At 35.1% G+C, this 18,282-nt stretch overlaps 1 protein-coding gene across 3 annotated transcripts in view; it reads left to right on the forward strand.

Annotated features, from left to right (window-relative positions):
- Positions 1-1,098: 1,098 nt before the first annotated feature.
- ST18 (ST18 C2H2C-type zinc finger transcription factor) overlaps positions 1,099-18,282 on the forward strand; it is an 80,308-nt gene continuing 63,124 nt past the window's right edge. Inside the window, exons 1-5 of one of the 3 annotated variants that reach the window (XM_074199991.1) lie at positions 1,099-1,295; positions 9,947-10,738; positions 15,271-15,405; positions 16,822-16,912; positions 18,069-18,173. In XM_074199991.1, the coding sequence (XP_074056092.1) occupies positions 1,118-1,295; positions 9,947-10,738; positions 15,271-15,405; positions 16,822-16,912; positions 18,069-18,173 (1,301 nt within the window). In that variant the 5' untranslated portion in view covers positions 1,099-1,117. The remainder of the gene's footprint in view (positions 1,296-9,946; positions 10,739-15,270; positions 15,406-16,821; positions 16,913-18,068; positions 18,174-18,282) is intronic. The other 2 variants (XM_074199992.1, XM_074199993.1) reach the window with 2 other exon arrangements.

Here is an 18,282-nt window from a genome sequence, read left to right on the forward strand (position 1 = left end):
TTGAAGACTATTGATTTTCCTCTTCCTTTTGGTCTCTTCACTAGCCTTAATCTATAATGTTAGTCAGCACTTTTTTTTTTGAGGGTCAGGAACATATATGTCTTTTCCTCTGAAATTCACCAGACTGCCTATGCTTTGCATAAAATGGATATTCTCTAAATATTAATATGCCAAAGATTGACTCTTAGCTAAGATTTCTGGATCTGATGGATCCTGAAAAAAAGAGTAAACACTTAACTATAACCAATAGGCTGATATGCATTATGTCTGGTAGAGATATGACTGGGAAGTCTATTTGGATTTGCTTTCTCAGTCAAGATGTAACAAATGTCAGTGATGAGTACTTTAGAATAAATTCATTTGAGATCATGGATAGGGATAAAATGCTGACCATTGTTAGCAGATCAAATCAGATTTCTCCTCCCTTCTTTGTTTGATCTGGGTGCCAGACGTGTGAAAATCAAAGGAGAGATTTTGGTATAGACTCAGTCCACTTTTCCTTCAGTGACTAGACAATGGTTCAATGAATATTTAATACTTACTCCCCCACCCTTTCCTTTTCAAGTCAGAGTACTTTACATGTATGCCTCTGAAGCTGGATACACAACTGGGCCTGAGATAAGCAGTTTTTGTAGCACACAGGTATGCAAGCACACTAACCAATCAATCAAACAAGCATTTGTAACAAATTGTAATTTTTCCATAATTGACACATTTGGTGTAACTGGTGGTATATTTTTCACATTAGCTGTTTCTTAGGATTAGGAAACCAGCATAAATCTTTTCTCATCCCTCCCTGAGTGTATTTAGTCTAGTGCCAAGCAGAGCTCAGATTAACATATGCTTACTCAGGATTAAAGATGATTTTTTTTCAACTGTACTGGTAACAGTGAAAGAGAATCAAAACAGTTTAATGGCTTTGTCCCTTCTGTTTTTGTTAGTGCCAACAACAGAATCTAAACCTCTATTCACTATCCACTATCTCAAAAAAAAACTAGTTTCACTTTCCGGTAGTCTTATGTCATAGCCTTTCAGACAAATATAAATAACATTTTCAAAGACTTAACTTTATTAACTTTTTCTCTTTACTCACTACAGTGCTGCATATGCCTGCTCCATGGCAAAGAAGAGAAAAACTGAAGAGACAGCCTTAGGTGTTCCAGTCAACAAAAGGAAATCACTTCTAATGAAACCTCGTCACTACAACCCCAGCATAGAATGCAAAGATGAACATGATGACCAAAGTGAGACAGAAGATGATTGTCTCTTGGAGACAAATGGCCATCCCATTGCAGGTAGCAAAGAAGATAGCCTTAGATAACACATATCCTCTGGCACTAATGGAGGGTAGCCAAAAGACATAATACTTCATAATAGTTGTAAAAGGTATTTATTCCAAAATCAAAGTTTCCAAAGACAAAGGACTGTATTGTTTTTCCTTCCCAAGACTGATAAAAAGATGACTGTATCTCTCTCTGTGTACCCAGAAATAATGTGTGGTTCTTAACAGGAGCTAGCAAAGCCAAAATCCAGAGTCAAATTCAAAAGCATTTTCATATAGTATTACTCAGAAGGGAATGGTCTTTCCCCTCTTTTCAACTTGCAGTACATTGGTTCTTGAAATATTTAGTGAAAATAAATAGGTTGAGTGGAATCCAGGGATATATGAGGGAGGATAGTTCTTATCCTTATGATCTTCTCATCAGCAATAAAAACATTCATTGCAGATGATTTAACTATAATTAGTTCATATGAAGCAAGAAAGTTTCAGATTTGGTATCAGAGGATCTAGATTTGAATCTGTGCTCTAGCAAACAAAACCCATATGATGATGGTCAAGTCATTTCCTCTTTCAATGTGTTAATTTCTTCATCTATAAGATAAGAAGGTGGGACTAAATTGACCTGGATAAAATAAGAGGATTGGAACAATTCAGTGTGACTATGAGATCAAATTCCATTCTTTTCCCAGGGTCCAAATTCTCTCTTTATCTCTAGTTACTATAGTCATCTTTTTTTATAGTTAGCAAGTCTGATTCTCTTTAGTTCTGATAATGTTATATTCTTAGGAAAGTATGTTCATTTACTTAATCAGGGTATTTATTGTACCACTTAACCATTTTGTATATTAACATTAAATTAAGGAACATGAATAAATGAATTCAATATTCCCTTTTAATAACTGCAAGAAATAGTCAAGAACTTATCGTGAAAATACAAAGTGTATAAACTATCAAGTAAGCAAAAAATTTAAATACAAACCTTTATTTACTTTCATGAATCCATGATTTCTTCAGGATAGGTATCTCTTTCACTGATAACAGACAACAACCTTTCCATATCTTTTCATCCTGCAAAATTTTTTCTGTGTTCTGGCCTCAATCCTTCATAAAATATCCATTTGATGTGTGGGAAGCCCCCTCTTATTAACTGGGAGGGATCAATGTAGTATTTAATCTGTCCATTTATTGTTTTTCATTCTTATCATATGATTGACCCAACTCATCTGTTCATAGATGTCTTCATTGTTTTTACACCACTTTTTTGTACCAAAGTCAATATGGGGAAAATACCATAGCCTATTTATTCCCATTGCCCATCTTTCCTAAGGGCTACATGTGATATTGATTCTCCTAAGATTGTATTATTTCAAGATTCACATTCATGTAAAAACACTAGAAAACTGTTGGTGTTAAAGATACTGGATTTTGTGTCCATTGGAGGATTTGAGATCATTAAGAGCACTTTGCAATTTCCTAAATATGAGCTAGCAGGATCTTCTCCTAGTTTCTCAGCCAGGTCATTACTCACTTGTACTGGCTCTCATTTTATACTGAATATGCTTGTCCACATGCATATACACTATAGATAGAGAGATTGATAAATAGATAGATAGATAGATAGATAGATAGATAGATAGATGATAGATAGGCAGAAAGGAGAGAGAGAGAGAGAGAGAGAGAGAGAGAGAGAGAGACAGAGAGAGACAGAGCAACTAAATCAACAGGTTTTCTATTCAGCGGATATCTTAATCTGGAAACAATACCTCTTTCTTATTTTTGTTCCCAATCAGGATTATTAGACAATTTTTTTTTTGCAGTGCCCTGCATTGCTTGGAAGACTTTGAAGTGCTTGGTAGCTAGATTTATGTTATATAAAATCCAATATTTGATAAATTAGAAAATGAAAGAGGGGGATAGGGAAGTGAATGAACAATTATAAAATGGCAGCTAGGGCCAGAAATGGTCCTAAGCATGTTATAAATATCATCACAATTGATCCTGACAACAAGCCTGTAAAGTAGTTATTATTTATTATTATTATTATTATCCAAATTTTATATTTATAATTCAGGAAACTAAGACAGAGATTGAATATCTAGTCCAGGGTCACACAACTGGTGTCTGAGGTTAAATCTGACCTCACGTCTTTTTGACTCCAGGAAAATATAATACTGCAAAGAATGAAAAGTAATATTTCTGAATTTAGTGTATTATATATAAAAAAATAATATGGCTAAATGTTAAAACAAAACCCTTGGGGCAGCTAGGTGGTGCAGTGGATAAAGCACCGGCCCTGGAGTCAGGAGTACCTGGGTTCAAATACGGTCTCAGACACTTAATAATTACCTAGCTGTGTGGCCTTGGGCAAGCCACTTAACCCCATTTGCCTTGCAAAAACCTAAAAAATAAAAAAATAAAAAACCCTTTATCTTACACAAATAAATAGCAATAAGTTTGTTATTGCCTAGACTATAACTAGTCTTTTCATAGTATAATTGATAAGAGATATACCACTGTGTACAGTAATCTTTAATAGGCAAAATAGTAACTAGTGTTGAAATAAACTGATCAAAATTAGGTTTCTACATGTTTGGGACTCTAGGGTCAGATTTTTATTCCTGATTCAATCTGAAAACAGTTTAAAGTCTTCTTTTCAAATTCAATCATATAAATCCCTGCCTTCTAATTTGATATTTTCAAAGCATACTTACATATTTTTCATACATGTGTTTGTATTGCTAATATAAAAAGCTAGTCACTAGAGATCCTCTCCATGGCATTTAATTAACACTTGAAGTCTTTCTCACCTAAGTACCTATGAAGCTGAAGGGTGGACCTCAAGTAAGCTATAGTCAGTCTATTTATGTTAACTTGAGTCATCATGAGTTGAGATTTAATGGACTCTTCATCAATCTGACGAAAATCTCATTCTTTTCCTAAACAACATTAGAACTTTTAAAAAAAAGATCAACATGTTTATTTGTTTATTTTAGGTTTTTGCAAGGCATTGGGGTTAAGTGACTTGCCCAAGGCCACACAGCTAGGTAATTATTAAGTGTCTGAGACCGTATTTGAACTCAGGTACTCCTGACTCCAGGGCCGGTGCTCCATCCACTATGCCACCTAGCTGGCCCCTAGCATGTTTTTTCATGAACACTTGATTACCAAAATAGATTCAACCAAACATTCACTGTTGGCCATCACTGTGTCATATGTATATATGACCTAAGAATAAATTGGAAAAGGGAGAAATTTATTTGCTTTACCCTCAAGTGAACGTTAAATAAGTATTTTGAGTTTTCTTTCTCCTTTATAAAAGCATTACAAGGCTGGTGGACAAGTGGAAAGTTATAGATAAAATAAATCTAGATTTTTAGTTGTTTTTTTTTATTTTAGGCAATGGGGTTAAGTGACTTCCCTAAGGTCACACAACTAGGCAATTTTTAAGTGTCTAAGGTTGGATTTGAACTCAGGTCCCCCTGATTCCAGGGTCTGTGTTCTATTCCACTGCACCACCTAGCTGCCCCATAAATCTAGATTTTAACAAAGCATTTCACAAAGTTTCTTATGTTATCCTTGTTGATAATATGGAGAGACAAAGTTAGAAGACAATACATGTAAATGAATTCCAAATTTATTTAATTACTAGACCCAAAAAGTAATTATCATTAATGAGTTGATGTTAACTTGGAAAAAGGTCTCAAGTTAACAGCCCATAGGGATCTGTCTTTGATGCTGTGCTGTCCAACATTTTTTTTATCAATGTCTTGGATAAAGCCATAGAAGGCAAACCTGTAGAAATTTCTGACACTATGTAGCTGATAACAACTATCTCCAAGAATTTTTAGGGTTTTATATGGAAATTTGGTTCAGTTCCACTTAGCTCTTAAGAAAAACTTCCTAAAGATTTTCTAGGTTAAAGTGGACTGGGGTTACTTCTTCACTGGAGGTCAGTTAGTCAGTAAGCATTTATCAACCACCTACCATGTCCCAGGCACAATGTTAAGCCCTGAAGATAAAGAGAAAAGGAAAAGGAAAAGTCTTCAAGGAACTCACAATCTAATGGGGGAGACAGTGTTTAACCTATATACAGACAAGCTATATGTAGGATAAATAGAAAATAATCAATAAATTAAGAGATTGAAGATGGAACTTTAGCTGGTACTTGAAGGAAGTCTGGAGATGAAGATGAGGAGGGAGAATATTTCAGGCAATGGGAAGAGGAAGATTAAGTGGTTATATGACTTGATATTCCTTCCAATCTTTCAGTTCTGTGAGTCTCTATAATGGATATGGTTAAAGTTCATTCTGGCAAAATTAATTTGCTAATTTCAATTATTGATACTCTCAAATTGAAACATTATAGAATTTAAAGCCAAAAATAACTATAAAAAAGAAAAATATATAAAATAATAGAAAAAGCATGCGTAGCTAATTAATCATGACTACTTCTTCCCTCCAATATTGTTTTCTCTATGTCCTAAGATCCATAGTAATTGCCACCCTTCCCCCAGTATTCTTCTTTGCGCTGGGAACAAATTAATTTCAGATATGAGGCTGAGTACATTCCTATGCTATGAAACCACTGAACAGAGTTATTAAGTGGCAGACCCTGGATGATCCATCCCCTATGTAAAAAATTGTAAAAACTAAAAGTTATCCTTTTCATCTACCCAGTAATGTCCAACTGCCCACTGGAAGAAAAGTTTCCCTTCTAACTATGTTCATCTAATTATGTCTCCAGCTAGATAATTCGGCTGATTAGTGCATTATGCTAATGAAGTCAACAAAATTAGCTTAAACTTTATGAGGTCTTAGCACCATCCTATGGCCTTATACTAAATTCTTATATAATCTCAGATAGTAATCTGAATGAATCACATGGCATAGCAAGGATAATTGAATTAAGAGTCTGAGAGCCTAGTTTCAAATACTACCTCAGACACTGCCTACCTTTGTGAATTTTATCCAGTCATTTGGCCTGTCTTAGCCTCAGTTTCCTCATCTTTAAAATAAGGCAGTAGGGTTTAAAAACCTCCTTGTTCTCCCTGACAGTTATGATCCTATGAATCATAGGATTCAATATCATAATCTGCTGGTTGAACACTTTGGGTGGTACATTGATTCTGAAAGGCCATTAAGGTTGTTTTTAATTACTCTAAAATTATTTCCTAAGGTAGCATAGATATCTTAGAGTCCTGGTTTCAAGTCTCACATCTGACTTATTGGTACCGTGAATCTGGGCAATTCCCTTCACCTTTCAGTGCTGTCAAACAACTCTGTAAGCCTGCAAGTTGCATAGTAGATGTCAGTCTCCAATAGTACAAGTAGTTCACATATCAATGAATTCTTAAGTCCAATCTAAAAAGAAGTGGTTTCCTACCCCAGGGAGTTAATAAATAAACAATTTAATGTGAAAAATAGAATAGACTCTAAAGGACATCTTCATTTTACTGATGAAGAAATGTCTAAATGGTTAAAAAATCTTAGCCAGGTTAAACTTAGATTTAACCAGGATTTGAACTTTGGCATGCCAATTCCCAGTACATTGTATGTTTTACGTATATTTTCAGGAATGAGTCATGATTTTCAAGAAACATTATTTTAACCATTTTTTATTATTTTATTTCTAGTTGGTAGATTTTAGCTTTCTTTTTATTTCCTTCTTTCCTTCTTTCTTTCTTCCTTTCTTCCTTTCTTCCTTCCTTTTTTCCCCCTCCTTTCCTTCCTCCTCTCTTTTAGCACTCCTTTGCAATGGATATAAAACTCTTGACATATTTGTAAAAATTGGCTCACAAATTACCCTGCTTATTGTGGATAATGGAAGTCATCCAAGAAACTTGGTTCCTAGACATTTCAGAATAAAGGCTCTCCAATGAAATCAATTACTGCTCCAAGTTCTACTCATCACTAATAAAGGGGATTTCTTTGTATACCACACAAAAAGTACTCTCTCCATCATACCCATCACTTTCCAATCCATGCCAATAGAGAATTATTTAGCAAATACTAAATACAAGCCATTGGGGATAAAAGAAAAAGCATTGGCATGGGGACTATGTCAAAATTTTAGAGGGATACAGAAACTCACTATACCAATGCAAGTGAGCACTTCTCTGGAGTTTATCTTAGTAGCACTGTGTGATCTTATATAACTACATTCTTGAGCTAAGCAGCACTTCCTTTTTTTTCAGTTTGGCATATATCTTCATTTGTAAATAACCCCTTCATAGCATTAACATGATAAAAGTGTCTGTTAAAAATTTAATTTGGAATAGTGGTTTTTAATCTTTCTTTATCATTCACCTAGAAGGAATAAATGTGTACTTATTTTAATATCATTAAAAATGTATGTTAAGAAACAAGTACACTTATTGTAATCTGTTACTAATAATGCAGGATGCATTTCCAGTGAAAGTAGAAAAAAATATGAATTTTACAAAACCAGAACTTTTCTTTATAACATTGTGGAAGCTCATGGGCCTAAGCGTATTGTTACTAGGAGCTATATTTCTAAATGCAACTTTTTTTCCTTAAAATTACAGTGAAGTGAAAGTCAGTAGGGAGTTTCTGGAAAGTTAGGTTGAAGTTTGTAGACTCCCTGTTTAGAAACCAGCGCATATAATGCACATAGGCACCTCTCACTGTATGAGTCCTATTTTCTGAAGAATAATTAATAAATATTTTCTTTTAACATATAACAAACAGTTGAACCAAACAATTATGTAAACTGGAAGTGACCCAAAATGCTAACAGTTTGGCATCAGTAGAGTGAAATGCATTGTGGTGCACATGTGCATTTTTGTCTCCCTCCCTCCCTGGTAATCTGCACTTAATAGGAATATTTTAAACTATGTAGCTAAGCAACAGAGGTAATTGTTGCTTTCTAGAGCTTTTGTTAGGCACTCTAACATAGCCCAAATATGCATAATTAGGTATAATGTCTATAAATCATTATTGTACACATGTGGGTAGTTAAGTGAATTGAGAGAATAGTTCAATGAATTGAGCATATTCACTGAAAATGCTTTTTATTTGTTTTCTGTAGTTCATAATACTTTAAAATTATCATAACCCTTTACACTTTCTCTTAATAGCCAACGTGTTATTGAGAAAAACTTCATTTGCATTTTAGACTATGTTTAATTTATTATTTAAACCTGGAGTTCCTCTGATATGAATTCAGAAGAGGATAGGCCATCTTATCAAACATTATGTGCTTGTTTATCTAGCCTTTTTTCTAGGAAGTAAAATGTTAAATTTTTCAGTTTATGTTGAATAGATCCCAACAAAAGACTGCACCCTATAATCAGCATTATTAAAGGGGCTAGTGTTGTGACTAAATTCTTCCCTTCATCCAAAAATGCTTTTAGTTACTATGGCAATATTTACTTGATCCTGGCAGTCCAGTGTTGATTTAGAGAGGTAATTACCAGAAAGGAAGATGATGGAGATGTATTTTTGAGTGTCCTTGTCAGAGACAATGTTTATAAAAAATTAAATGAGACAAAAAAGGCATATTGTCTCCCAACATAGACGCCTTTTCTATATCCCTCAGTACTGGGTGGCTCTTTCTTTCTTGCCCACAAAGATGTTTATTATCATAGAATGTACTTCACTTGGAGTCTTTATCAGTCTTTAAAGGGGGCATAATATTTCATGTCTCCACCCCCACCCCTGTCTTAGCAAGCATATAAATGATTCTTTAATTTTTTTGTGTGCAAATGTATGTCAAAATGAAAATTGCTAGGCTATGGTACATTTTATAGCCCCCATACACCAGAAATCATAAACTGCCCTACTAGTGCATATAAGAGTAATGGGTTCCATGAAATTATTCTGGTGCAGAGACATGCTGTGAGATTCTCTTGAACCCCTAACTTACCTAATATGGAATAAAATAGATGCAGAAGTTAATTCTTAGCCTCCTCACATTAATGTACTTTTGCCTCCATACTGTCCCACTTCATATTATTATTATTATTATTATTATTATTATTATTATTATTATTATTATTACTCACAGGAGCAGAATTGCTTTCTTTTCAAGGCAATAATTTTTTAGGATATTTTCAGAATGATTCATTTTTTATAATAATAGTTGGATTGTATATAGCGCTTGAGTTTTCAATGTGCTTTTAGATACATTCTCTCATTTAGTCTTCACAACAGCTATTTGAGGTCATTGCTATCATTATCACCATTCTTCCAATATGGAAACTGAGGTCCAGAAAATTTAAGTGGCTCGTCTGAGGTGGCACAGCCAGGAAGTGTCTGGAATAAAATTTGAACCAAAGTTTGCCTCATTCCAAGCTCAGCATCAATCCAAATTACTCAGAATAGAATGTCTCAATATGTAGAATGTTTGGGGTAAAGAAATGTATAAATTTTCTTTGGACTAGGGGCATTTCTCAATTGTTGAATTTGATTGAATGTTGGAACCCTACGAAGGGAATTATCTCCATGACTTTAAAAGAAATGGACTCATCTTTCTCAAGAATTGTAGGGTTAAGGGGAGGGCATGAAGAGAAAAGGTGATAAGGTAAAAGAGATTTGAAACAAATATTTTTTAGTATTATGTGCCAAGACAAGTTTTCTTGGTGCTGTTTTCTTAAAATTTCTTTTTTTTTAATCATTGTTATTATTGGCTTGCATTCCTCACAGAAGAAAATCTTATGAAGTCTGCTGAAGGAATTCTTCATTCAAGTGGAAAAGAAAGCTTCAACCGAAACAAAGACAGTTATACCAGCTACCAAGATCTAGTGGTCAAATCTCTAATGCACTTGGGAAAATTAGAGCAAGATGCCTCCATCCAAGCACTAACTGAAAACCTAAATGACAGTGGCATTCAGTCATTAAAAACTGAAAGTGATGAAGTCGATGACTGCTTCATGATTCATTCAGCTGATTGCAAGGCCAAAATCAATGACTCTAATCTACGGTACTGCTCTTCTGATGACAATGAAAGTCACTCTGAAATTGCAGAAAATGGTTGGGACAGTGGGTCCAACTTCTCAGAAGAAACTACTGAAAAATCCCATATGGCTCAAACTTATTTTGTAAGTAATAATCAAAAGGAGCCTTTGGAAGTTCCAGAAATTAAAACTGAAGTGGAAAATTTTATCCCCTGTGAAAAGAACTCTGAAATGGAGATAAGAGAATCTCAGAATTCTCCCATGGAATCTTTGGAGAGTAGAGCTCAAAATCCACTCCTAGAGGGTGATGAAGATGACACTGAGTGTCTATCTATAACAACAGAAGAGTCAGTTGACTTGGATAAAACAAAAGGACACTTGAGTTTGCTAGAGCAGGCCATAGCTCTGCAGGCAGAGCAAGGTCATGTGTTTCATAGCACCTACAAAGAACTGGACAGGTTTCTATTGGAACACCTAGCAGGTGAAAGGAGGCACACCAAAGTTATCGATGTGGGTGGAAGACAAGTCTTTAACAGTAAACGTAAGACACATTTTCATGTTTCTAATTTGAGTAACAGTTGCCTCATTTTGATTTGGAAAAAAATGACTGAATTTGGGTTATTTCTTCTAGATAGATTATTGATAGGTTAACCCATTTTTAAAAATTCATGATAATTTTCTTATTCTTTGACCCTTACTTGAGCCTGACTGTTTAAATATTTATTGTTTAAATATTCTAGATATATATATATATATATATGTTTTACAGAAAAAGAAATTTTGTTTCCAACTTTCCTAATTTCTAATAGCATTCTAATTACATTTATTTTTGAAATATTTACAGCTTTGTAAGTTTCTCTAAAGTATTTAAAATAATATAGTTAGAATAATTAATATTCTGTTTTCAGATAACATTTATTTCTCCCCTAATTTGAACCTAAGTAATATGTGATTACATAATTGGGAGTAATAACCATTAAAAATACATTTATAACAATTTTATAAGTATTTTATCTTTATCAGGACCTACTATGGGGAATAGAGGTGAGAGTGGGAAGGAATGGAGTAATCCTATTTATCTACCTTGTACACTGATGTGTTGTTGAGGAGTCAGCTATTAATATAATTAATTCCAAATGAATCCCAAATTTAGTCTTACTTTAGAACTCACAAATTAGTTCTGTTGCTTCTGGAGTAACCTGGAATGGGGAGAAAAAGGTTATTTGCTCAAATACTCATTCTCCAAGGGGATTTCTCTAGATTGAACGCCCCCTCCAGGCATTAAAGAAACCACTTCTTTGCTTCTATAAGTAGATCTACCATCCTCCCCTATCCTGAACCCTACACCACTTTGGTCTAATAAAGAAAGATCTGTTGGTGGTTAGAGGATGTGCATATGAGAGTGATTGAAGAGTGAAACTGTGGACCCAAAGGGGTTACAAGAATGGCATGCTGTTATAGTTTAGAACCATTATTTCATTCTTTTGTATTTTCCAAGCTGTGAACCATAAGAAGTGAGTTTGGCAGAATTGCAGGTGAGTGATATAATGGTCTTAAATGACAAAACAAGAAATTCATTTCTCAACACCTCCTACCAAGTCAAAAGGTTGGTGGCATTAGTTGGGGGGCAAGATAATGATCCTAGACTAACCTCACCATCTTCTAAATCACACTGGGAGTGGGGGCTGGCATGTGGGCAGAAGGCTGAGGATTAATGGTTGAGATCAGAAACACTTTATGTTTTGCTCCTGCACTGAGACTCACAAGCATAGCCACATATGATTTTTGTAACTTTACAGTATTTTTCCCTTGCTAACTTACTTTATATTTCCATAGTCCACTATTTCTAATATAACTGAGATGTTTCGATTCCAAATTGAGGAGAGGCTTGCTATATTAACGTATTTACGCACAACTTTTCAACTAATTCAACAATTAGTACCATAATTGATGAACCACCAAAATCTCTAGCTATGCTAACAATATATTATCCTGCATTACACTTTTGGAAATTTACTGATGTTACTAAAATTGTAAACAACATACCCTGCAGCATAGGGTTTATGACCACTCTTGGAGCCATCCACAGAAGTCCCTCTTTAGTTCATTATTTTAGGCCAGTATTTTGTTTTGGATATTTGCTCTAAGACTGAATTTCAGCAAATTCAATAGCAAACTCTATCCCTAATCTGAGCTTCTGTGCTGCAAGGCTTCAAGTTTAAAAGCAGGTACTCTCAGTACTGAATATCTTTGGCAATAATAACAGAGGCTTTCTAGACATAGTTCCTTTTCTCTGAATTGTTTCTATAAATTAACATTCATTTGTTTGTCAGTTAGTATTTCACCCAAATATAGCAGTTATTTGCATTGCCCAAACTGTATATTCCTTATTTATTTGAAAAGGTTAGATAAAACATATATTCATTATACCAAGTCTCAAAAGAAAAACATTGTCATCACCAAATCTTTTCTGAGTATCAATTGTTGTTTGTTCCATCATTTCAGTCATGTCTAACTTTTCATGACCCCATTTGGGGTTTTCTTGGCAAAGAAATTTTAGAAATGAGGCAACTGAGAGTTAAATTACTTGCCCAGGGTCACACAACCAGCATCTAAGGGGAATTTGAACTTAAGTCTTCCTCACTTCAAGTCTGACTCTTTTTCAGTACTTGTAAATAATATAAGCATAATGAACCTGATCTGAGCATTATACAGAACCCATACACCAGTTTTTGATCATGGGAACAGACTGTGCCATACTATGTTTCCTCCACATCTTTATTTCTGGATTAAGGGCTTCACAATAGGATGTCAATGGTTCCATTTAGTCAAAGTTTAGACTTTTCTTTGATCCCCAGAGAACAAGTAGTATAGAGAATTAGAAGACTGTTTGGCAACAAAGAGTTCAGTGAAGTTTAGAAATGAGTATGTCCTCTGAATAAGAACTCAAGAAGCAAAAGAACAAATAATTATAATAACTGACTTGAGTATAGCTTTAAAAGTTTACAAAGCTCTTTATATATATTGTTTCATTTACTTACTCCCATAGATACAATTCCTTCCAAATCAACTTCAATTATCTGTGAATTTGTATAGTGTTCTCTATATAACTACTAATATTTAAATAAGTTTATGATTTATCCACACTTTAATAACTACTAAAAGTAGTTCAACAATTACATAAACCTGGTTTCAATATCATTCAAAATCACAGAGGAAAATCATAACACTTTAGATTCTGTTGAATTAATTAAAAGTTTCTGCTACTTGAGACTTTTATCTTTGGATCATTTATCTCTAACTTAGAATTTACAATACCTTCACTTGGGATACTCATCCACCATAACTTGTGATACTCTTGCTTCTTCCCCCTTTATTGAAGCCATGCCCCCACGTAATTGTATTACACACAACCTACTGGGTTCCATCTGCTAAAGAACATTTCTAATCCAGCATTGGGCAAGGCATTATATCACACAGCCATGTTTGCTCATCGCAATACAGTACCCCTAGAGATGTCTGTCGCATCTTGCGATATTGCCTTTCTATCTGTGCCACACGTTTCAGAGGAGCATATGGGCCCTCCACATCTCAACTCAGCAGGACTCTCGCCCTTATTCTATCTCTGACAGCTTTTTGTGGCAGGATCATACATATTATTTATTTTCACTCTCAGCATCAGGTAGGCTCATTATTCCAGATACTGAATGTTCTGGGAATCCTGCAGCCTGCATGGATTCTATGTTATAACCCTTTATTTTTGGTCCTTAAACTAGATCCAAGAATGGTTTTCCCACCAAAAAATATACTTCATCCTGGGACACTGGGTTCTGACAATTATTTGCCCAAACATTAATAATCCTTGGGTCGGGAAGGCCATGTGGATAACAATGCCCTCTTTTCAAGAAGACTTTTTATCTTTCTAGCGTAAATTTTCTCGTCTTCCTCCATGTTCACTAATAACTCAATTAGTTATTTGTCCCATCCTTTACTTCTTTTACATATTTGCCTAAACCTCTATTTAACCTTCTGTTAAAAGACTGCCAGAAAAATTTAACCCCTCGGCTTGTCCCCAACCATTTCCTCTCTGGGCTTGTGCCTCATTGCAGCCTGACAAAATGTGTTACAAGGTGTCTCTTTCCTCGGCTTGGCTGCAGCTGTTATCTTTCCTCACTCCCCAATGTTTTTGGCAACACTCTATCAAGTGCTATGAAAGCATCTTCCATTTTCTATGCTTCCATTTTCTGTGTCTACCCCAAGCAAGATTCCTTTCCAAACAGACTTCCCAAATCCCCAGTTTTCAGTTTTAGTACTCAAAATAAAATGCATTCCTTCTTCCCCTAGTCACTACATACTGACAGTAAATGGGAAAGCATCAGGGGTTTGGATCCTTCATGCTTTGTACTAATGAAGGTTGGTTGGAAGTGTAAGAATTCAGTAAGACACAAAAAAGAGGTTTGTGACTGTTTTCTGTTTCAACTCTTCTCATCAGCTGTTCCACAGAGACAAGTCTTGGCAAGGGTGGCAGGAAGAATTAGTTATTCCCTCCACTTCCCTCAAATCAAATTGTCATAACTGTCCAGTTATTTAACAGAAGATAATGTCGAAGAGGCCTCAGATATGGGGGTCACTGAGAGCTTTTTTAGTTTATTTTACAATTGTGATTTAACAACCTCCAGTTCCTTGCTATAAAAGACAAGTTTCAGTTTAAATATGTTCTATCTTTTACCTCATCTCTTTCTTTTCAGGAAGCTGCATACCTTCTTCCTTATGGTTCATTTTCCAGGAAGAGGTTCTAACTGCATGCAGTAGTTGACATAACAACCTAAAATCATCTCTATATTTTAACACACCATTGTCCTCTATCAGCCTTTGCTTAGGAAACCAAGAAAAATAAAAACATTTTTATGTTTCCACAGGTCTGAGTTGAGGGTCTTATTCAAGGCAATGTAAGAAAAATGTTTTTGACTGCAAAAGCAAATGAATGAGAATGTTATACCTGCAAGGCCACTCTATTGAATGAGAAGGGAAGGAAGAGTAATCAAATGAAATAATCACTTCATTTCTCTACAGATTCACCTAGACCTGAAAAGAGAGAGACTAAATGTCCCATTCCTGGATGTGATGGCACAGGGCATGTTACTGGACTCTATCCACATCACCGCAGTCTCTCCGGCTGCCCTCATAAAGTCAGAGTGCCCCTAGAAAGTGAGTATTTGCTTTCAGTGCAAAGTGGCCTCCTCTTCAGGATAGCACCTGAATATAATCAGCTTCATTTTCCTAGTAGGCAATTTGAAACAATCAATGTGCAATTCCCTCTCAATCTGTAGTGGAAGGGTATTTATTTGTTGTACAACCACCCAACTCTTGTGACCTGGTATGGAAGCCATGTGCTAATTCCATTCAAAGTAATTGTAATGCTGCTGCTCAACCTCAACTGACAATAAAAGCAAATGTCAGGAAGAATTAGACACATGAGGTTGTTGCTCTGATGGTCTTTCCCATACCATTGGAGTGCAAGGACCAGTAAAAAAATCATACATTCAGAATAAGAAAGCACCTTACAGTTCATCATGTCCAACCCCATTTCACAAATATTGGAACTGATACTTAAAAAGGTTGAGTGAATTGTATATGGTCATGGGTTATAAAGTGACAGAGTAGAGTATTGAACCCAGGTATTTTGATTCCAAATTCCATCCTCTGATGCACGATAATATCTCCCAAAGCTTTTTGTTTTCTCATGGCTTTCCATGACATGAGGCAGTTGTATACAATTAGCTCAATATGTAAGAGCAAATGAATCTGAATTTATTACAGCAACCAAACATCTAATTCAATCCCCCCCATAGGAAACAGGACCCTTGTGGCTTATGTACTTATAGTCATAATGCAGCCAGTTATGGCTTGAATTTTCCCCCATTGAAACATATTTATAGTAACACCTGTTGAGCAGCACAGACTTCTGTGGTTGGAATGCCTCAACATCTTTAATGTTCTTAAAAGTAAGATTTTTACAAATCACCACACATCTAATCAGCTCAGTACTGTCCTGCTGGATTAGCAGTTCCTCAAAATGATTATCTGATTGTTCACTCAACTACATTCTTCTGCCAGCAACCAAATAGCAGGAGGGAAAAGTGTACAAAGAACCAAAATGATATCATTTATTATATGTAGAGGACAGTACCCAGAATTTCAATCTAGGAAGAAAGGGAAAGAATACTATTTGGGCAAGTTCAATTTCAAATGTGGAGAAACAAATTTCTGAGCATCAAGAATTAAATCAAATATGTAAGGGATAAAAACGGAGAAGATTCTTCAAGATTTTCCATTAACAGCAGCAAAAGCAGCAACAGCAGCAGTAGCAGTAGAAGTAGCAACAAAAATTGGTCCAGGAACATGTCAGTAATATATAAATGTTTCCTTTCCAGATAACTTGAAATCCTCTAATGTTCACTTGTTTTGATTTGAATATATTTTTCATAATGGAACTAGAGGAAGAGTGAGGGTATATGAATATATGTGATTTTATGTTCCTGTAATACAGAACTGAGGAATAAATGTGTGAGTGCATCCAGTTTTTAGAATAAATTGCCAATTTTTTTAATGTTTTATGCTTAGTTCTTGCCATGCATGAAAATGTGCTCAAGTGTCCCACTCCTGGATGCACAGGAAGAGGCCATGTCAACAGTAATCGCAACACACATAGAAGGTAATCCCAATTAGTTGTTCTTCCTTTCAAATTAAACAGGCAAGAGGGAATCAGTGCTAATACATTGAATTCAAAGTTGTCCACTAACAGCATGATATTAAAGCATTGTGCTACAATCAACTTCAGTTTTTCTCTGAAGTATACCAATATGTTTCTTAATAACCTTATAAATCATGAAACTCATGTTGTAAATCCCCTTCCTATAAATTATCATATTGGCAACCATCAAACTCATTACAGACCAAAATGTGTTTGCTCTCTTTCTGAGATTGGTGGTAGAATTGTATATATATATATATATATATATATATATATATATATATATGTACAGACGGCTGTATAAATACTGAATTTTATGTATGCACTGGAGCCACACTCTTACGTTATTTGCTATGGAAAAATAATGGGTGGGTGAGCCTTGGACTTCATCCAATAAGCACTAGAAGCACTGCCAAAAGGATCTTCTCCTAAGGCACTTTTTGCCTATAAAGCAGATCCTTGGCAGATGATTATGACAGTATTATCTTGAAACTCCAATTTGCATAGATAAATATATACATGTCTACCTCCAGAGAGTTACATATAGAAGCACTTTTCTGCAGATGCTAGTATTTCTCCATAAAATTCATATTCTACAAGAAAGATAGACCATGGTCCTGTGTGCTATATTCATAATTCTTACAGATACATCTGAGAAGACTTCACATTTTACATACTCCTCTTTCGGGGTGAGACATAAAACCAAGTCTGAAACTGTTAGAGACCCCTAAAGAAAAATTCAGGGTTAGTAACTATGTTCCCTCTAGTATTCTAACCAAATTACAATTTGAGTAATTTCATTCATTTTTAATCCCAAAATCCAAACCATATCAGTTGTATATAGTTGAGTTGTTTCACCCTCCCCCCCCCAATTAAATAGTTTTTTGATGCTAAAACACATCATTAGCTGTCAACTACTGTATACCTCTGAGATAGGTGAACATAGTTGACAACGTAGTTTGCAAATTGCTTGGGATCCTTTGGGATAGGAATGGTGCTATATGAACTAATAATATAATTTAACTATTTACTGTCTGCCAAATATGTGAAAGGCACATGTAAGTGCAAGGAACCGTTATTATTTTAACTCAAACCCTGCCACTTCTTTTTAAAACAGTCTTTCTGGTTGTCCAATTGCTGCAGCTGAAAAATTGGCAATGTCCCAGGATAAAAATCAGCTTGACTCTCCCAAAACCGGGCAGTGTACTGACCAGGTTCACAGGTATGAACCTCACGTGATATTCCTGACACTCTATTTTTGTGTAATTGATCTTATACTTCAGGGTCTCTTTCATCCATCACATACTAGTCTTAAATGGTTTGCCTTCAAC

Source organism: Macrotis lagotis, chromosome X, assembly GCF_037893015.1.
Source record: "Macrotis lagotis isolate mMagLag1 chromosome X, bilby.v1.9.chrom.fasta, whole genome shotgun sequence".
Classification (NCBI taxonomy): domain Eukaryota; kingdom Metazoa; phylum Chordata; class Mammalia; order Peramelemorphia; family Peramelidae; genus Macrotis; species Macrotis lagotis.